At 46.6% G+C, this 22,556-nt stretch overlaps 1 protein-coding gene across 9 annotated transcripts in view; it reads right to left on the bottom strand.

The window, feature by feature from the left end:
- sox6 (SRY-box transcription factor 6) overlaps nt 1-22,556 on the bottom strand; it is a 138,335-nt gene that overhangs the window by 10,748 nt on the left and 105,031 nt on the right. For all 9 annotated transcript variants that reach the window (XM_030376198.1, XM_030376196.1, XM_030376202.1 and 6 more), the window contains 4 exons: nt 16,497-16,646; nt 14,188-14,362; nt 13,869-14,047; nt 3,807-3,912 (listed from right to left, as the gene is read on the bottom strand). In XM_030376198.1, coding sequence (XP_030232058.1) covers nt 3,807-3,912; nt 13,869-14,047; nt 14,188-14,362; nt 16,497-16,646 — 610 coding nt within the window. The remainder of the gene's footprint in view (nt 1-3,806; nt 3,913-13,868; nt 14,048-14,187; nt 14,363-16,496; nt 16,647-22,556) is intronic.

Genomic DNA, 22,556 nt, shown 5'->3' with positions numbered 1-22,556 from the left:
TGTGATTCATGAGACCTGCAGCCCAGTGTGACAGAGCAATATAAGAATCCCCCTTTTAATTTGTCTCTCCTGAAAACACTGCAAATGAGTGGCATGAATTACAGCAAGAGAAGAAAAAAATAAAAACGGTTCGGTGTGTGGGGGGAAGGGGCGTGAGGGGGGGAGGAGGAGAGGGAGGAGAGGTTGAGTGGTTGGGTCTAGAAAAAACAAAACAAAAGGAGCAACGCCAGGCAAGAAAAGTGAAGAGAGAAGTGGGATTTAATGCGCAACTAGGAGGTAGGGCTCAGAAGAATACGAGAAGAGGAAGAAAAGCACAAACAGAAAAAGGGTATAGCCTCGCACCTGTGCAAGGCAAGCTGAGACTCGATCAGAGCCAGCCAGAGGGTAGTGCTGCCCCGGCCCTCTCATTCCCCTCTCACCCCCCCCAAACCCGCCCCACCTCCGCTGCCTTTGTTCCACACGCAGACACTTACTGTCACCCAGGAATCCGCTCAAGAGGACAAGCCTCAGTGATCGTGCAACAATCAGTCAGCCTCCGTAGGAGGATCAGGCTGCAGGTATTTACTCACAATGGGACCAATGGGACCCCTCCCTCGGAGCGAGGAGGATCCCAGAAATAATGTCTCCTGACAGGTAGAACAAAGACTGACACCGGGCTGGAAAAACAGCCAGGCCTATCAAACCATTACAAATTGCAGGTCATTTAGGCCCTACCTTAATAATGTGTATTCTTTCAGAGGTCAGGTGATCCCACGGCCATTAAAAATATACAGTGGGGTTGTACAGTAATTATGCCGTCTTTGTGTGTGTGCGCGTCTGGCAGAATTGGAACAAACGCCTGGCATGTTTGGACATGCTGACTATAGCTTTTACTTTTGCCTGTTCTATTCCCTCTTGCATACCATCAGAAGATGAGTGGTAGTTGATACATTTCTCTTTGTGACACACCCACACACAAAGTTTATAAAACACAGATACTATTTGATTACTCAATTAGGAGATCTTTTAAGTTCCTTGGTAGTCTTCTCACATATTGTTTTTCAACCGTTATTCGTGACACAAAAAAAGCCAAAATTGATGGCAGAAATGTAGGGTTTCAGACAACAGGAAAGCAGAGGTTTACTCCTGTGTCCTCAATTTGGAGTTAAAATCATAAGCCAAAGCTCCAGCCACTTTGACCAGCTACCAATCAACAGTAATTCATCTTGTGACATGTGGATAAACACCCATAGTGTCACTGTTGTTGCTGCGGCCGTCCCATGAGGAAACGATCATCGTCACTACTTGGTGCGCTGCGGCTCCCGCCCCGTTGCTCTCTGCTCTGTTGATGATGTCAAAGTGCGCCATTCCATAAACTGTGTCTCCTGCTTCCTCAGGATCCCTCAACGGCTCCCTTTGTTCTCCCTGGACCCTGGGTGACGGGGGTGGCTAGGGTAAACACACGGCCCCAGCACCAGACTCACTGCACACTGCCATATGTGAATGAACAAAGGAACCCGGGCTGAGGCCTTTGTGGTATGCCTTAATGTTTTTCATCTGAGCCCAAAAAGACCTAATGAATTTGTGGTGTGGGTTCCTGCGTGTGGCTCGTGGCTTTTGCAAAAAAAAAAGAGAGAAGGAAATTCTATCTATTTCCATTCCTCTGCCGGCGCTATTTTCCAATGGCCCTCGTTAGGACTTTGGCAGCTGTTAATTGGGTTGCTGCATGCTTTGCAAATATTAGTTTAGGCGGCCTGGAGCTCTCGGAGAGCGGCGGCGCTGACAGGGGCTCTGCTGTACACAGGGCCGGCTGAATGCTACTGCTCTGTTGGGCCAGGCAGAGCCGTTACACGCTAGGGGTCTTCACACTCAATCTGTGGGCTGTGGGCTGTGGGCTGCGCCCCGGTAGTTTTCCCCTTGATGGTGCAGGGACATATTTTTGTTTAGCGCTCCAAGTGACCAAAATGCTGAATCACGGTGGTAATGTGATGACTTATTTCTTTGGTTAGGTGAGTCATTCTTAAATTATCTAGTTAGCCTGATTAGAGGTGGAAAAGGCCTTCTGTCGTCAAAAACAAGCCTCGCTCTAAGGTAATAATCTGTGATTTGTTAATCACCTGAGAAAAGAAATGATGGCCCAAAATGTACTCCAAAATAAGTCACCAAAAAATCCACAGGTTTTGGGATGCGTCAAAACATAAATAAGCGTGTGCAAAAAGTATTTAATGTGGCCCCATCGTCATAAGGCACCACTGTAGATCATCTGCTCGGCTGTGTTTTTCCTGTTCTTGGAAGTTGAAAGAGTCAAACAGATATATATACTTTTTGAGGGAGGGGGGTTAGAGTTTAAATGGTGACTGTGTTTTTGAGTTATGCGTGGCTCCCTGGCCCTCACTCATGCCTGTTCCCTCTGGGAAGCAGAGCTAACCTCTGTCTAGTCCTAATCCGCAGCCTACTGGGAACGCCGACGGGAGATGCCTGGCTCTCCCCACCCCACGCCACCCCCACCCACAACAAGACTTAAAAAGGACACAAGAGAAAGCGGTGCGCGCCCTGCTTTGGTCCTGACACTCCGGCAGCCCCGGTAGTAAGGTTCCCACTGGGGGAGGAGGCTGGACAAGGAGACGGAGAGCACGTCTTCCTCCCCGGAGGCCGAGAGGGGTGGGAGAGGCCGTGGCGCTCAAGGCTCACATGGGAAAAAAACATGCTGGTGAAACCACTAAGTGCCAGTCAAATTCTAATCTTCATTACTGGGTGTGATGTGAAAACTGACTGAGGATGAATAATTGAGGCGTCTACTTTGGTGGTAGTGAATAACAATTATATGGGAGGGGAAAATGATGACCTTTATGCCAATATTGTTTTTGTAACGTATTACGCATTAGGCTATTGGGGTAAAATCAAACCCGAGTGTTTTGTAACAGACTGCTCCCTTATGCGGCGTCTGAGGTCTTGCATTGTCCCGAGAAATATCTTCCCCTCTTCCTCAAGAGTCGTTCAACCATCAAAGGTGAGTCACATCCACTTTCCTCCCTTTGCGTTGCTCTGAAGTACCATGGAAACTGACACAAATATTTACGCCAGACAAACATGGGTGCATTGAGGTAGCGCTTGCTTCTGTGTTGGAGCCAGCACCACAAAGGGGGCTGACGCTGTGTCACACCGCTGCTACCTGAATTTACACCCCTCGGCCCGGGACCTCAAACAAGCAGAGGTGCAACACAAGCCAAGGCTGGAGAAGAGCCAGCTTTGTCCTCAGGCAGCCCTCCACCCCTCCCGGTACTCCACTCACCTATGTATGAAAACCTTAGAGCCACGGTATGCTACTACAGACAGCTTCCATTACACGGTCAAACACACACCAGCCACACGCACACACACACATGCACACACACACACACACACACACACACACACACACGCACCCACACACACACACACACACACATTTAGACGTTCCTAGACAACACACACAGACACACACACCCAGACACTCTCACACAGGATGCTCTCATACACACCCAGACTCTCTCACACCCAACACACCCCCCAACCCAAACACACACAAAAACACTCACACACAGTCAGTTCTCTTGGGAACTTAACTCAATATAGCCTGCAATCTAGATTTTTGCATAAAAAATGCCATCTAATCATTAGAACACTTTGAGGGCTTCTGTAAGCATGTAATTATTGCTGCTGTGAATTTAAGCTAGAAGGGCTGTCATTGTCAGAGATTACAAATCTCTAACAAAAGTTGATGATATAAATATAGAAAGACATAAAAAAAAAAGAATTCTACTATGGAAAATATATAAAGAACTTACCATCGAGGTCTTCTGGCCTGGTGAGGTCGATGACTCTATGGCCAATCTTTCCATCTTCACCCAACTTGCCAAGATGGTGCCCAAGGCTCTCAAAATGAGCCCTTTCCTGGAGGGAGACACAGTCAGGGGGTAGAAATAAGTCGATACACCCCCTTTTTACACACACAACGACAGCCAAAACACATAGACGGTGAATGGTAAAAGCACTGTATCAGAAATCTCAAGAAGCTCCGTAAATGGAGCTCCTTTGAAATACTGCTCTTTTGACACAAGCAAAGACGTTGCTTTCTCTCCTTTCTCATCTCGGCATTCAACAGCCGGCATAATGGATGACAGCGAGGCGGTGGAGAGACAGTGAGGGCCAGGGGTGCTGTAAATAGATTTACAGCAGGAATACGTTGTGATCCCGGCCACACAATGGGGGCTGTGGCCCTCTTTGCAGCGCTCAGATTTTCCTCTGTAATCTTCCTCCTCCATCCAGCGCCCCTCTCCCGGTCTGTGGCGCCCTGCGCGCAGCGGCCCATCATTTATTCAGAGTTCATGCTTTGGAGAACACACCGTGTTTTCCCTTTTGTCGTGTCGCTTTATGCTCAGATTAAGCTTGGCATCATGTTGTACTTGACGCACAATGAAACCCTGTCATTCACTCCGCTCAGTGACAATATTAAATGTCATGTCCGTGTGCATTTACAGAATAAAATAACAGCTTTCGGGAGGCCCTCCTGAATAGTTGCTGCGCATTACACTTAATGTATTATGCAGGGGGAGAGTGCCGACTGCTGCTGGCTCCATTGTTGGATGACCTAGTTCCTCGGTGAATACACAAGGCATTAGCAGAGGGCTGTCTTCCTCTCTAAAGACTCAAGTAGAAGAAGGACACTTTGACTCTGCATGATACAAATAATCCCCGCCCCCTCCCACTCCCAGGTTCCACCCGGATGACACTAAAAGCGGGCATGTTGCTGCAGCCTTTCAGTGAACACCATTTGTTTTACTCCCAGGGTGAGTGTTCAATCTCCGAGCAGAGGTGCACCGTCTGCCCTAACCCCTGCTATCACCTCTCTCATCACACGCGCACACACACACACACACACACACACACACACACACACACACACACTGAGCGCTTTCTCAGGTGTGAGTCTCAACACAAAGCTAACAGCTCCCCGGCTGCCACACACAACCCCCCCACACACACACACACAGACGGCGGTGGCGGCAGCGTCACTGACACCGGTGTGCACATGAATCTTTCAGCCCCTCTGTTGTTCTCTTCTCACTCAAACGTTTTGTTTGTTTTCTACCGTTTCTCACATGGGAGTTAATGTACACATTTACCCCTCACTGAACCAGCCCAGATACACTTTGACTTCTGTTTTGGTTTGCCTAATACTAGATGAATAAAGTCAAACATATCTATTGATATAGCAAAACACAGCAAATATTTACACATTTGTATGAATACAATTATCCCATTAGTCTGAAAGTCAAAATCTTAAAAATGGTCATGTCCATAAAAGACAAGGGATCATGCGTTGCATTTGAGGCTTTTCACAGAGTCTTGCGTGTCCTCTTGCTTTTATTTATTCAATGACTATCTCCTCAAAAGCCGGGGCCGTGAGGACGACAGAAAGAGGGCTGTAATTGACCAGCGCACTCAAAGGAGCAGTCATTATTTATGGGCCGCTGAGTGATTCTGATATACAATTAAGCACTACCTGCTTATGGCTGTGATTAGAGGCTGTCCGAGTGACGGCCCTCTGCTTACTAAGTGTTTTCTAATGATGACATATGTAGTGGTCCCTGCTGGGCACTGGGACGCTATGTAAAGACAAGACAGAGTGAAGGGCCTTTCTCCCTGCTCTGTGTGAAGCCCCACACACACACACGCGCACGACACACGTTTGCACGCGCACATGCATGCACACATAACCATGTGCACACACATACAGGCACACACACACACACACACACACACACACACACACACACACCGACACACACACACACACACACACACACACACACACACACACACACACACACACACACACACACACACACACACACACACACGCATACAGACACAAGCACAGCACCGTGTTCATCACCCAGTGAACATTTATTGCACTTAATGAAAGAAGCTAGCGAGCCTGATGACAAAGTGACTGATGTGCGATTAGCCACACGGTGCTTGTTCCGATGCTGCTTGGACAGCACGGGAATACACAGCTTCCGGGGGAACGGGGCATAATAAATTAGCCATCTCTTCCGTAGCCCTGTGCACCACTGGTCTCCCCCTTGATCAATCAATTCCTTTTATAAACTCATGATCATTAAGCATCATGGAGAGCGAGGGCCATCCATCAATGAGCTTTTATTAATCACTAGAATAGCTCCCCATCCTCAACATCTCTCTTTCTCTCCCAGAATCGTAGGATTAGGGAGCGTCAACGCGCTACAGAGGTGGACAGACACAAGGTTGTTGCCACATTCTTCTAGGAAGCGTCACTTCATTGAAATGCTGTGCAAGTGAAAGTTTGTGCCCTTGTGATTTAGAATAAGGGCTTCATTAATATGAGCAAGCAGTTTTGCATTCTTGGGTGTCATAAATGTCTTTGTTAATGCTTCTTACCTTGTGTAAGCTATGCTAATTAAGATTACACTTCGCCGTGTTGAACCACACATTTTAATTTATTTAATATACTGAATTTAATATACTTATTGGTTATAATTTGGCTAATTTATGTCTGGAAATGTGTATTACAGCTACATTTATGGCCATAAATTGCCTGCACGACATCAGGCTTTTTGTTTAAAGGCTTGGAAATATTCAGTGAACTAATGCTTACCGGCGGTGCTGTGATAAATTAATGGCACTTTTATTATTTTATAGTGTCATTAAATTTTTACTGATCACTCCGAAGCAAAGGACACACAGCATTGCAACTGTCTCTCTGGGGGGGATGGGTTGCTGGTCAACATATGTCTTAGAGGAGTGCCCTGTATAAGTTATTGAATACTAAGTAAAGCAAAGGTCATAAAAGAGGATAGAGTACGGGTACAATGATTTAGCAAGGCAGCAGAACAAAGAGGACGATGACGGCTTTGGGGAGGAGCAGGGACCGAGCGAGGGAGGGGATATGAAAGATGTCATAGAACATATTGTTCCCCACCCTTTCTGACCAAGACCGCTGGCAGACGAAGGGTCCCTCCCTCAAATGACTTCAGCATGCAGCTCCCCCCCAATCCCACAACGTCAATTACAGCAGGCCAATCCAAGTTGGAGTGGAAACATGCCACCCACAATAATTTCATCTAGCCCCGTGTGTCTTTGTCTGTAAAGTTTGGTCACACATGCATTCTATTCCCCTGGCGGCCCCTGCAAGGTCTACGTAGTAGAGGGAGAGAGAGAATGGAAAGCAGAGAGAGAGAGAGCGAGAGAGAGAGAGAGAGAGAGAGAGAGAGAGAGAGAGAGAGAGAGAGAGAGAGAGAGAGAGAGCGGGGGGGGGGGGGGGGGGGGGGAGAGGAGGGAGGGAAAGAGGGGGGGAGACAGAGAGAGAAAGAGTGAGAGAGAGAGAAGAATGGATGGCAGAGTCAGTGGAACTTTTTGTGTGTGTGTGTGGAACTCCAACCAGAGAGCCTGTGTCAGCGCTGTGCAGAGGGCTTTAATCTGCCAGGCCACAGAACATGTGCCGGAGGCCTGCAGCTCTGCCCACAGGGTGTGTTCTAGGCAGAAGGCGGGTGGCACGCGGCCTGTGCATTGTGCCGGCCTCTGCCCTGTATTTATGATTACGATGCTGATCCTGACACTCTTTTACGCACTGCTCTTACTGTATAAATAGCCTCCGACTATAGGGACACCATATGCCCTGGGATTGTTCAAGTGCAGATGTGGAGGGCAGTCAGAATTGGCCTGGACTGATTGCAGGGTTTTCATGTTTTTGATGAATGAATGGGGAACGGTGCAGTTTAATACAATATATTAATTTAGAAAGCTGCAATTATAGCCGTGTGTTTATAACTTTATATACTTTATAAACCATGCTTAGGAAAACCGTAGAGAAGTCTGTCGTTTCTAGTTTTGGACGGTTAGGGAAAAGCTGGTGAAGAACGACGGCTGGTTAGGGTAATGTAAAGAGTGGTTGAGGTGCTCTTTATTAAGGCACTTTGAGTTGTAAAAACCCTTAGGCTTGCTAAGACTAGCCCGGGTCCACCTGTTCAATCCTTTAAAGAGGCAAAAGGATCACTAGCAGGTTGAGTTGTACATATATAGATATTTTTTATATTTTGTACAATGACATTCATCACAGAATAAGGGCCAACTACGACAGATGTGATGATGTTAATCCAAAACTTTGCAAAGCACTTAGCATTAATAATGCTTAGATGTTATCGTACTGTTTCCTTGCTGCCGCATTACAAAGCACCTCATTTATTCTCCTTGTTACTTAAAACGATGGGAAAGTTTAGCTGCTGAAAATCTCCCAACAGTCACTTATGTCACTTCATTCTCTTCTGGCCTGTCTCCGCCAGGAGCGCCCAGCAGACATGTGGAAAGTTATAGGTCATGCATCTACAACCACAACACTAAGCTTTGCATTTATGAGCCAAAGATCACTGTTGGCTTAAGTTCCTTCAAACTCTTGAACGTTTCAAATTGAGATGTGCCGTAATGGCTCACAGTAAACACGGGTATACAAAAGGAGTTTAAGACACTCTTGACTGCAGCTACCTCACAGATCTCCCTTTGTGTGTCGCTTGTGTGTTTTGATTGTGACCAATTGCTATGTTATTTATAAGTCTGTAGCGTTCCAGTAGTTGGTAGTTTTGAACCATTTGCATCCTAAGTACATCCAGCCGTGCGGTAGAACCGCAGTCCCTTTCATGAAGACGTTTTTTTCTCCCTCTCTCTCTCTGTCTTTCTTCCTGGCTCCTTTTCCTCTGCTTTGCCTCACAGGACCGACAGTAGCAGCAGTACAGACAGTAGCACTCACAACAGGCTGACAGCTGTTCCTTCCTCTACATCCCATAAAAGCCAGTATGGGTACCTATCGTAGACCCATTAAGTACAAAGGCATTTCCTTTTTTAAACTCATTATCTTCAATTAGACATGGTTGGTAAATGTTATATTACCTATAAAGTTTTATAAAAGTGGGCTGACGACGATCCCGTTGCCTGTTCGCATCCTCTTTTTCCTGCCTGTAGCATAATAATTTTTCATTATGTAGCATAATGCTTCCATGACTCAGGTCGCTGTATTCTGTTTGCTTGGAAGCAATGCAAAAAGTCCAAACCACAAAATCTGACCCTTCAAATTGAATTTCATATGGTGCATTTTATGGGCTCTCCCTCCTCCACGTTGTGTTCAAATCATTTGTGTGGCGATGATGTTAGTCCACGGGGCTCTGGCTCTAACTGACCCCGCGCTGTTCACAAGCTCCTCCAGGAACTGTTGAGTGGAGCTCAGCTCTCCTGTTTATCAGACCCTCCTGCTAGCACAGGGCACCGCGGCACGGTGTCGCCCAGAGCTCCTCACTATCTGGCCTTAATCCTTTGACCTGTGGGTAACTGGAGCTATTATGTGCCTGCCGCAAGCATACATAACTGGCCCTTTGTGGCCCTCTCCTCCTCTTGTCTTTGTAGTCCGATTCCAGCAGTGAGCGCAGCATTACACATCTCAGTCACCACTGCCAGATTCAATTCCACAGAAACTAAGGCATGCCAGAAATTCACCATTTGAAACTAACAAAAGTAGGAAAAATAATGGAGTTACATCAGCCAAATGACCCATCAAAGATGCAGCCGTGAAGGGGAGGTTGAACTGAGAAAACAATATTCCCTGACCTTGGAAAGCATTTCACGCACACAGACGTGCACACACACACATACACAAACATCTAGAATTATAGACTATTTTTATTCTTTGGCAGATGTGAACAATTGGACAAAGCATTAATGTAAGCAATCTTCACAATAACACTTGCTGGCTGCAGCCTATGTCTGGGAACTGAGCATAATCTAATTTGGATGGGCAAACCCTTGTATGCCAGGGATTTACATTGCAGCCAAACTGCCTTGGTTAGCAATTTCCAAGACAGCAGTCGAAAAGGAGCAGAAAATTGCTTCCAGGGCTGCAGACCAGACAAGATTATATTCAAAGTCTTTGTGAGGGCTTTGCCTGAATAGGGGCCTGGCATTACACACGTGCATACACACACACACACACACACACACACACACACACACACACACACACACACACACACACACACACACACACACACACACACACACACACACACACACAGACACGCACACGCACACACACAGACACACAAACACACACACACACACAGGTATATGCACACACACTTGCATACAAACACACAAAGAAGTGTGCAGTACTTCAACCAATAAGTTAGGACTCAGGATACCGTGGACCAATGGTATAAGCTCTATTGGAATATTTAGCGGCTGGGCACAGGAGCCATAGACAACTGCACCCATCAATACGGAGTTGGGGAGAGCTGGCGGGTCAGAGAGGGCAGTTCAATAGGTTAATACACTGGCCTTTCACCTTTTGATTCCAGTTTGGGACATGTCAGCAGAGGAATACATTTTATCCCAGCCACCTCTAGGGCAATACATTAACATTTAGTATAAGCATCAAGGGTAGAGGAAAAGGCATGTTTATTCATACTTTCTCTTTGTTTGTTCATGGGTTTTCCTCCACTTAGTTGTGTGACGTTTATTTTTACTTTGATTTTCTATGAAATACTGTTATGCACGTTCCTTTACATACATGTTACATGCTGTTCCTCACAGCTATGGGAGTCGAACGAACATTGACTTATTCAACCATGACCCTGAAAGCAGTGCATCCAGTTTTAGCTACAGCAAGCCTACATAATCGCAGGAAACAATTCCAAACATACAAATGGATTTTGATGTGTTTGACTTTAGGTATTCTAGCTCGTTCAAAGATAAAAGCGTGGAGGGGATGGTAAATAATGGAACAAAGTGATCGCCGTCTGCAGACAATAATACCTTCAGATGAATATTTCAAACAGGTAAATTGTGCGAGCGTTTTAAAAGGTTTTATTGTGCTGAAGGGCAATAGTAGAAAAAGACAAATAGAGAGACAAGCAAGAAAATATGCTCTTGGAAAGCATGAATATTTTAAGTTAAGGTTTTGTATGCTGTGGGACAGTAGGGCCTTCTCTGTCTCCTCGGTCAGTGCACTAGTTAAGGAGACGTATGAAGGAGAGAGACGAAAGGGGGAGAGGGAAAGACAGAGAGGGCGTGGGCAGAGTGTGGGGGCCAACAGGGGGCTATACAGTAGCCGTTGAGGTTGGAGATGGGCGCATTGTATTCCACGGACACACGTTGTATTAAAGATGAATTGATCCTTCTATGGGCAGCACTTATATCCACTCCTCTGGCCGGTCTTTACACTAGAATAAATCAATATTTAATATCCCCCACTAACGGCCACACTCGATGATTTTAACCTCTCCTTAATCCCATTTATGTTACCTTTCTCAGAGCTTTCTGCGTGTGAGCTCTCACTGTGATAAACTTCCAAACAAGGGACTCGGGAGGGGAGCTATTAAAGAGCACACTGTATTTATGTCAGGTGAGACGTGTGGCTGAAATATTAATATTCTGAAACTGACCAAAGTGAAAGCTTTTACCTAGCGTACTCAAACCTCCATGGACAGTTTTCTTGGATCAGCAGATGGCTTGGCTCTTTCTCTCTCTCCCTCTCTCTTCTACTCTCACCTCTCCTTCTTTCTCTCACTGCTATCCATCTTTCATCTCATCACTGAGTTATAGCCTTCTTTTTTACATTGCAGCATCCCGAGTGAAATGATGGGCCGTATTCTATAGGCTGAATTGGTCAGCTGTTCCTCTAAGTTCGGCCGGAGCAATGAGGTGGCTGTATGTTTGTTAGTGTAGCAGTATTTGATGCTGGTTGGTATTAAGTCTAGCTGAGATAAGCCAGTACAGTACATTTCCAATTGGTTCATTGGTTCAATCTCCCATTCTAGACTATGCTATTCAACACTACACTGCCGGCCGTCCCCATCCAACATGTGGATGAAAAACATGTGAAATATAATGTAATAAAGGATTATTTGTGCCGACTTATAAGGGTTTTTCATTACTAGTCAGACACACATGCACATTATAAGTAAGAGCAGTCCTTATCCTCAAGGGTTTTCTTCTATTCTTGCTATTTGCTAAATGTACTTTATTCTATTGGTGTCTGTAGGAGGTCGTCGCTGTTGTTATCCCCTGAGTACAAGGTGCTCTGGTTCTGAAGTCGCTCTTACAATCCTCCCTCGCTAAAGTATTTTCAAACCGTACTTTCTGACAAAATAGCAGACCATTTTTCTCTCTTTGTGTCTTGTTTCTATCCTTTCTCTGCCGAGACTGAACAGGGAAGAATAGGAGGCGCTCAATAGGTGAGGAGTGACTGTGTTTGTAAGGTACCCCCGGATGAACCTAAGAAAACACATTCCCTCACCAGAAACGACTGCTTACACACCGGCTGAGCTGACAAGTCAACCATTCGCGGGGAGTCAAAACTCAACTCTACCAAAGGCCCGGTGGTTGGATGAGGGCGTTAAGCTCTACCTGCTGAGAACAATATAGCTGTAGACCCACGTTGTGTTCGCGTGCTTCTTTTCAGTTGGCCATTGTTCAGCCTCCATATTTATGTCATCTCGTGGAACGTTCCGCTGCGTGGCTGACCACAGGCTCACGTTACAAACCACCCAGCAGGAGAAGGAGGAGCGCTGAAGGAGGGGGCTTCTTTTCAACAGCCTGGCACACGGGTGCTAAAAGCCTAACACACAGACCAGTTAGTAAAATAAATGTGAATGTTTTTATTTTGGTCAAATGTTTGTGCACATTTACATGTTTTGTGTACTACTTATCCAGAGGAACCTTGTACTTCAATGATTTGCTCTGGTTAATTTTTTGTCCCTGCTTGGGAAAAACAGGAGTTGAAGGGTGAATCTTCCCCCCACAACGTACTCTCACCGAGCACGGCCACCTGTCTGGACGGTGGTCTGCTCCAAACTCCAGAACGAGGAGGGAAAATCAAAATAGATGTTGGTCGACTTCTTTACATATACATTGACCTAGTTGCGGGTGTTGGTTGAAAGTGTCAGGTGCTGCATTATTAATGAGCATTGCTCCAAGAGATCCTGCCTGCGTCTCACAGCCAACTGGCAGCGTGGCCTCAAGACTGACGGGAGGAGGACAGCTTTTTTTTTTTCTCTCCTTGATTGACTCATCGATTGAAGATATTTTTAAAGGGAATCCCTGGGAGTGTGTGCTCCCGGTACAAAGCGATAGGCGTCCCACGTCGGGGGACGGAGTGGGCCGCCAGACGACTTTAATTGGGCAGAGACTTCAGAGTGTTTTTAGCCCACACCGGGCAATACTTCGGCCTGTCTTGCCCCCACACCGATATCAACAAGACTGGGCACTACTCACATACACACACACACACACACACACACACACACACACACACACACACACACACACACACACACACACACACACACACACACACACACACACACACACACAACCACACACACACACCCACATCTTCAACCGCACAAACACAAACACACACACGCATACAAAACCACACACACTTAAACACACAGACATAAAGTCTACCACACACACACACATACAACCACACACACACACTCAAACTTTGCTGTACTGTCTCTATGCCAATCAATAGCAGTACCTTGGACAGGGATTAAAGAGAAACATTGGTCTTAAGACATGCATTAACCACAACTGCTGTGTTCCACTTTATTTCCTAGTTTGATTTGAGCAGAACTTTATCTCACCAGCCTGTGTGGTCAAAAGAATGTCCTTAATCAAGATTTTGCAGTGGATATTACGATGACATATCTCATTTCAATTTCAAATCAGCATAATAAATCAGAGCATTTCATATACAACCCAAGCATAATGGGTGACTTGAAAGCCAGGCAGACAGACAGTTTGGATGCAGGCCTAACCTTGTCAACTCGGCAGTTGTTGAGGCCCATGGAGGTGAGGGCAGAGAGCTTGGCTTCCAGGCCCTGCTGGTGATGCTCCCTCTGGATCTGCTCTCTCATCTTCCTGGCCTCTTGAATGGCCTTCATCACAGCATCCTGGTCCCCAAACAACGCAGTTGAATTCAGACTGGAGAGGATATCTGCAGAGCCGTACAGAAGGGATCATTAACACACAAATCAACCAGCAACATACTGCAGGATGTCCAGTAACAAAAAGTTGTGGCAAACGCGGTCAAAACTTTATCTTTTCCTTCAGGTTTTGAGAAACGGTGGTTCTTACCCAGAGAGGAGCCCCGGCCGAGGCCTCCACCCAGGGGGCTAGAGAGGCCTCCCTTCCCCATCATGCTGTTGGGGCTGCCTTTGCTGCTGGAGAACAAGTTCCCTGTTGGGGAGTTGGGGGACTTCCCCAGGTCCTTGGGCCGGGCAGAGAGGTTGAGAGGCTGTGTGCCCTCCTCCTGTAGCACCGAGGAGAGGATGAAGAGAAGAAGAGGAATTAGCGTTGGACACAAGCAGGTGCTGACACCCCCACACCACATACACCCCCCCACACACACCCATTCCATTAACAGAGCAGCATTGCTTTCCCAGGCTTTCAATGACCCCATCCTTCCTCCTCACACTTCCTCTCCGCCTCTGTCCTCCCCCCCCCCCCCTATTTCTTCCCTTTCTCCTCCCCTCCACAACACTCTCTCCGTCTCATCCATCCTTAGGCACCGTGCCACCGCGGTCTTCCTCACAGTTGCCCAGTGCCTTTGTTCACGCTAATTAAAGCAGATTCTGCCTCTCTGTACATCTTCATCTGTTCTCTCCCCACCTCCTTCCCTCCCCGCACGCTGCCTCTGCACTCTGGTTTCGAAGAATAAATAATGACCAGATAACAGCTGATGCAGATGATCAAAGACAGCTGTTCTTCTATTCACCGTGTGTTGTCTTGCATTATCTACTTCATTAACTTGTTTTCTAATTTCCTTCCTCGTTGCGGCATGCTCGCTTTTATGAATCGCTTCACGTGGCATCGGCTCGGGTTATTTATAATGTGATAAGGAAGGGGAAAAAAAGGAAAAGCCGTAAGTGGCTTAGTGGTGATATGTCATCGGTATGAATGAGCACCCCGCTCCGTTCAGAGCAGTAGGATACGGTTGGGGGTGAAGATAATGTCAGATGAACAGGCTTCTGTGCTCAGAGGATCACGTAACAAACAGTGCTTATGTGGAGGTGCGATGGCTAGTGGTTGATGGTGTGATTGATGTTGCACGGGCATCAATGGAACCAGGTTGTAGCTAGGTCCCCTTTTGTCTACTTTATTTAGTCCTATAGGCTGATCCGTCCTCTGCATTTATTAAATGATGATTCACAATGTCGGAAAGTCTACATTTATATGCTATGCTTAACTAAGAGTTTGACATAATAAATAATGCTTAACCCTAACCAAAACGGGGGTTTTCTTTTTAGTACAAAATGACCATGATGCCTGGACAATACTGTGTGGGACACACGATTTGGAGTGTATGGTTAAGCAATTACAGGAAAGTCAAATGCGGTCATTTAACTAAAATGAGAGGTCATTGTGTCATTAAAGGATATTTGTCAAAGCTAAAGTGACTCCTTGTGCAAACAAATGACTGAAGCCTCAGGACCCTGCCGCTGTGCTATTCAGAAATATGGATACAGTTAGGGGGATATAGAATAAAAAATCCTTACTCCTTTGTTTCAAATGAAAGGTAATCACTCTCAATTTAAGTTCCCCCTTTTTGACTATATAGCAATGCTTTCTAAAACGTGAACAATCTTGTAAGACATTTTGTCTTCCTGATTCATTTGAACTTCATCTGGAAAATGAATGGAAATCAATAGGCTATGACTGAATTGTGTTCTTTTGATGGCCATTTTTATTAATCTCAGGTGCAGGCAGGATGTGTGTGTGCACGGGTAAAAGAAAGAAAAAGAGCAAAAGGGAACTGTATACCCTAACTCTGCCCTGGCCTTAACGACATGATTTATATATGTTCTCCATTGTGATATTATTGAGTTAAATATTTCCAAATGGGCGTATGTTTGCGATTATGGCATTGGTGAGTGGGGATGATATATATGGGCTCTGATCTGTGTGGAGATCTAGTGGCCCTGTGCCATACAGCAGCATGAAATACCTTCTGTATTCGGTTGATTTACAAGACGTGAAAAAAAGAAAAATCAATCCGGGTTTTGCATCATTTTTTCTTACATTTGAATAACACTACTCTGACGGTCCGTCGGAATGGCTTTGTTTCATTCCAGCAAAAAAACACGGTTTCTTTGTGATCTGAAACCATGTGTTCCACAAATTGCTCGCTTGGAGCTCCCAAAGCCATAGCAACCATGTCCACAAAGTTCTGGTTGAGAGAGAGAGAGGGCCTTGTTAAAAGCCCACAGATTGATGGCCTGCTAGGAGTTCAGTGGGCTCAGCAATGGCCCGCTTGCAAGAGGCGCGTGTTGCTTATGCTGGCTTATTGAGACAGCCGTGGAGTAGACCGGGTCTAGGGCTGCTTGGAAGGAGATGGAAGGAAATGGAGAGGGGAGGAAGGGAAGTGAAGAGTTGAGGAGGTGTACCTTGACTTGCACCATAGGACTTGAGGATCTCTTGTCATTCTTCAGAGAGGACGGAGAGATGGGCCCGCTGGCGTTGGTGGGCTGTTGGAGGTGGGACATTTTGGCTCCGGGAGAGACCTGCATGCTGGCGAGCTGGGCGGCGTACAGTTGCTGTACGGAGATGAAGAAACCCACAAGGCGTTAACATCCAAAGCCCGCAATACATTCAAAGTTTTATATTCTCTCTTTTCCTCTCACCGAAATTCTGTCGGCCTCTGTCTGCCTTCATCTCTCTCTCTCTCTCTCTCTCTCTCTCTCTCTCTCTCTCTCTCTCTCTCTCTCTCTCTCTCTTTCTCTCTCTCTCTCTCTCTCTCTCTCTCTCTCTCTCTCTCTCTCTCTCTCTCTCTCTCTCTCTCTCTTTCTCTCTCTCTCTCTCTCCTTTAGGTCTATCCACTATTTCCATGAGGTTGGCAGAGAACCTCCATCAAAGGTCTTAACTGTATTTCAAAGGCTGAACCCAGGGAGAGAGACAGCAGTCTTAAAAACCACACAGAGATGGCTTTCATTCAAGATACTTGGAGCCCTTATTTTCCACTCATCACAGACAGAAAAGTTTGCAGACTGAATGCAAGTGTGTGAGTAAAGATCTCTCATTTCTCTAGATCCACACAGTTTCCTATTGAAGTTGGAGGCCAGTGATTGGTCTCTTCATGGTCACGTGAGGCACTCGCTCGCCATCCCACAATGTTAGAAGAAAAATAAAACCCAACCCCTGTTGGACTCGTATCACAGAATACGTTAAACACAGGCATTATTAAGGCTTAGAAACCTGTACAAAGAATACTGATGTCAACACAGCTATTATTCTTGGCATCGCTTCAAGTACGTTTTCCATCCATTGGATTTATGGCTCAGAGCTGCGGTTAATATGACTGGTGAGGTACTCCATGACACTTATTCCTGTGATGGGGTTCTACTCCAGAGGCTCACTTTATATTTCTATAACTGGACTGATTATACGGCAACCGTAGTTCTTACGTAGTTACGGTTATTCATACAGTTGTAGAAGTATTACACACTTTGGTATTCCACATAGCAGGGCTATTGTGTTATGATGGATCCTATATTAGAATCAATCATATTGTCCTTCATTGTAAATAGACATTTTTATGACTTACAATTACACTTTTAGAATTTGGATAAGGATAAAACTGAAATAAAACATTGCGATGGGAACTTTAATGATGGTTTTGGCTTTATTCAATGGTGCTGCTCATTTTTGACTACTTGAGTTCAGCAATACTGTCTAGACTTCTCTACCGTGGGACATTATTGATTGGGCTGGAGGTAAGTGGTGAAATTGGCTTTAGTCTCCTGAAGAAAAGGGTAGAAGGTCTGTCAAACAGAGCTAGATTCTGAAACTTGCCCATTAGAGTGAGAGAGAGAGAGAGAGAGAGAGAGCGAGAGAGAGAGAGAGAGAGAGAGAGAGAGAGAGAGAGAGAGAGAGAGAGAGAGAGAGAGAGAGAGAGAGAGAGAAAGAGAGAGAGAGAGAGAGAGAGAGAGTGAGTGCGTTATATTATACACAGGTCTTCTACGCCGGTCAGTCTGAGACAGCCGCCCAGACCAACCCCCATTGGCCTGTTATCCAAAAACTGGGTAAATCTTCTGGTTTCCTTTGGTTGAATCAATCAGATCGGCCTGTCGAGCAGAATCACGTTTCTGTTCCTATGGCTAATCAGCATGGCCTGTCTCATTTCCTGGTTGGACTAGCCACATACAGACTGCATTATGTCCAAGGAAAAGGCCGACCCAGCCCCGGTGGCCCTTGTGCCCCGACGGCAGCGCCTCGAGCCCAGCAGTGAGCCAAACAAAGCACTTTGTGTCCATGCACATATCTCCAGATATAAACACGTATGCGCTTCTGTGAGAAACTTTATCGCTGCCATATAAGCGGCGGCACAAAAGCACTATTCTTCTAGGGGGGACCTGGGGATAACAAGAGCACACGGGCAGCGGAAATGACAGACTGATTATGTTCCCTACAATGATAGCACCGCCCCCACCATGCTCACAAACAGCCTTTTGTCTTCGGCAGGAATGGACACAGGACCGGACACTACTTTCTCCTTTTCCTTTTTTTTTTAATCAGTCTAGTCTCCCAAGTTAATGTCAATGTCACTGTGTGTGTGATAGAGCGTTAAAGAGACAGAAAGGTGGAGCGCAAGCGACAATGTCAGGGAGAGAGAGGGAGGGAGAAAGAGAGAGAGAGAGAGAGAGAGAGAGAGAGAGAGAGAGAGAGAGAGAGAGAGAGAGAGAGAGAGAGAGAGAGAGAGAGAGGTTGAAAGAGAAGAAAGAGAGACGTATCATGGCTCTCTGTTGACTGCGTGTGACTCCAGGCTAAACACTTGAGTCAGGGAGCGGAAGTGGAGTCTGCCGGACAGATGTTACCAGGCCCGTCTACGGGCATCCCCATGTCCTTGTGTGGGTAGAACTTTATTGTTCCGGAAAAGGAGCATAATTAGACTCCTGCCTTCAATTAAAGGCAGTCAGACTTCCCTTTGTGAGAGTAGTGATTAGCAGGGGGAGACAGGGGGGAGGGGGGCTTGGGGGGGAGCACTTCTGGAGCAACACTCACCTCCAGGAGTTACAGAACAATAAATACAATCAGGAGGAGGGCAGGGAGATGTTTTAACAACACCTCCAGAAGAATGGCATCTACATAAGCAGGGATGAATGAGGGCCTGCCGCTGGCCAAGGCTGGGGCACATCTGTCTACCCCCCCCCCCCCATTACCCACCATGGTGTCTGGGGGCAGTAGGCAGGCTGAAGGTTAAGTCCGGGAGTGGCTGTCAGAAGTTGAGCTGTATTCCCTTTCTTTCTCCCTCTACCTCTGAGCGTACCACACCATAGTTGAATATGTTATGCGAGCACCAAATGTACTAAAGCTCTGTTCACCAAACACATTCAACAGACCCTTGCTTCAGATGAGACACAGAGTACTAGATTTGTTGGTGTAAGTTATGATTTGGATATGTTGATTAATATGTGGCAGGTGGAATAGTATAGTGTATCAGTGTTTGCCCTAAGATTCTCTCCAGCAGCGGTGCTGAGGTGTGTGTGAGGTGTACTATGTTGATGTGCAAGTGCACAGATCTGATGTGTGTGTGCACGGTTCTGATGTGCGCACACAACACTGAACACAACACTGAACACAAAAATGGGGTAGTTTCCATACATAGAGGGACAACAAACAAAGACCTCACAAAGACAGGCATCCACACACACACACACACACACACACACACACACACACACACACACACACACACACACACACACACACACACACACACACACACACACACACACACACACACACAAACACACATTCCACCCACTTGCATACAAAAACTCTTTACCACAAAGGACGAAGCAGACAGAAAGGAAGCAAGGGTCTTGTTCTGTGACCCCGTCCCTGTAGAGCACAGCACATCTCAGCAGGCATGGATTCCAAACGAGCACAGCCGGACCAAGGTCAGCCCGTTAGCCTCGGGTAATTAAAAACAAGCCCTCTGGAGGCGTCCCGGGTTAAACAGGAGCTTCACTTTTCTGCCTGCCACAACATTAAATGGAGATTACACACTCTGCTGATGACGTTGGACATCTCCGCACAGATCTCAGCCTACTCACACACACCGCTGGTGTGATGATGTCTGGCAGCCGCCCAGAGATACAATGCACCACCTCAGCCTCTTTGATGTCACATCAACCTCATCATCATCAGACGTCTCATCGTCAATGTCCGTGAATGTATGCTAAAAATGAAATTAGTTCTGCCTAACTATGTGCTCAGCTTCAAATTCAGTTAGTGTTAAAAGAGCAAAAAATTGATTTGCAATGGAGCCCTGTGTACGATAAAGATAAAAAGGAGATTGTTTGTGTGTCTGTTTACTTAAGAGGCTGCAGCACAGCAACAGATGCTGGAGAATACAGCAGCAGATTTTGTCAACTTTATCGCTCCCAGCGATGACGCTACACTGAGCATTCATCACTGCTGTCTGTCACGATGCTCAAACCAAATGAGAGGAAAATGAACGGAATAATTCAGATATTGAACTGCTTAACGAATGCTCCTGCTACATGTGTGTTGAGCGGGATGGGACATTGAGTGGTCCTGTGTTTTTTCAGTCGGTGTGTCTGTGTGTGTGCGCTCGTCCTTCCCCGTGTGTGTATTTCAACTGTCCGTCAATGTCTCGTTCACCTCTGCCTTCCTTGCACTGAGCGCTGGGCTGGATAGGAGGGCATTAATTGTGCTCCAGTGCACCGCACCATTTAAAAGGCAGTGCAGCGCCAGCCACACTTTGCCACAAGGCTTGTACAGGCTGATTGCCCAGGGCGGCCAGGCAGGCTGACCCGGGCCAGGCCCAGATGTCTGGAGCTGAGGATGGCGTCCTGGTGCAGTGTGCCGAGGCTTTCCAGTATGGCCCAACATCTGTCTCATCTGCTGGCACCCAACCTGCTTCCTCCACTGCTCCATCCCTCTCCCCTTCTATACGTGCCCTTCTCACACTACTTCTCCCTTACACCACACCCCCAATCTCTGGCTGGCCTTATGGAGCGCACACACACACACACACACACACACACACACACACACACACACACACACACACACACACACACACACACACACACACACACACACACACACACACACACACACACACACACACACAAACTTCCAGATACAGCCCTCCCGGTAATAGTGTGTGTGGGCATATGTGTGTGTGTTTATGTGTGTATCTGTATATGTGTGTAATTGTGTGTATATATGTATGTGTGTGTGTGTGTGTTTGTGTTAATATTAATATTTGTGTGTTTGTGTGCGCGCCCATATATGTGTGGGTGTATGTGTGTGTTGCTTCATCTCTCGGCCCAGGAGCCCCCAGAGCCAGGCCTGCCATTCAGTGCTGCTCACTGCATTATCCACTCTATGTGTCCATCTGTCCCTCTGTTTAGCACTGCCTCCATGCAGCTGCTCACCTAGCCAGCCTATTAGCCATCTCCCAGCACACCGCTAGCTCTGCTGCACCGCTCTGGGTTACCTTCAAAGGCCGGGCTCCTCTCATCGTAAACACAGAAACAGCTGCCTCTACAGCCTGTCTGTTTCTCCCCATCCTCTGCCCTCCTCTTCCTGCCCCTCCTGCTCTCTCTTTCTTCTCCATCCCTTCTCTTTCAAAGTCAAAAGTGCTGCACTTGTTGGTGATTGAGGCGGCTTCTTCGCACGCACGAGGCCCTGTGCTACGCGGCCATTTACATCCAAAACAAAAGATAATAGGCGGTTTGCCTCGCGTTTGTTCCCGACTGTAACACTTCTGCCTATCGCTCCGTCTGAGGCGATGAGTGGCTCCGTCTGAGATCTGGTCAGGTTGTCACCGAACATGTGTGCTGCTTTCATCTCCACAGTGGCAGCCAGAGCTGAACTGAACTAGTCCCAGGTCTATCACGGCCCCAAAGAGATGCCATCGGCAATGTGATTGATGGTAATTGCAGCGTAAAGTCACCACTCAAGCAATTTAACATCCGATATTGTAAAGCTTAAGGATGTGGCGGCCCCGCGCGCAATTTAGCGGAGAAAAGGAAGAAAAGTGACATGGAGATAGGAGAAAAGAAAAGACATGGAAGAAGCGTTAAGAGAGAGAAATGTACGAACTGGCGCGTTGAGGGATGGAACAAGACGCACTGCGAAGCGAGCATGCGGATGAGTCGAGACGGAAAGACGGAGCGGGATGAAGAGAAAATTGAGATCAGGCTCAGTGAAAGCAGAGGGTCGTATTTATTTAGTCCCAACAGCAGCCCCATGTATAGAGAACCCAGATGTTCGGTTTTATCCAATGATGCTTTCTTTAAAATGGCTTTAACCTCAAAGCCTGTTTCCAATGATAAAAACCAGGCCTGTCTTAAAGGTCCTTCTGCTGTTTACCTCACGAGCAAAAAAAAAAGACAAGGAGCAATATATATATCAAGTTCACATTGGCTTTAACTAAATTGTTTTTTCACTTGCCAATTGATGCTAGGCAC

Source organism: Gadus morhua, chromosome 14, assembly GCF_902167405.1.
Source record: "Gadus morhua chromosome 14, gadMor3.0, whole genome shotgun sequence".
Lineage (NCBI taxonomy): Eukaryota > Metazoa > Chordata > Actinopteri > Gadiformes > Gadidae > Gadus > Gadus morhua.
Note: the sequence above shows the minus strand (reverse complement) of the source record. Positions and strands in the feature narration are given on the sequence as shown.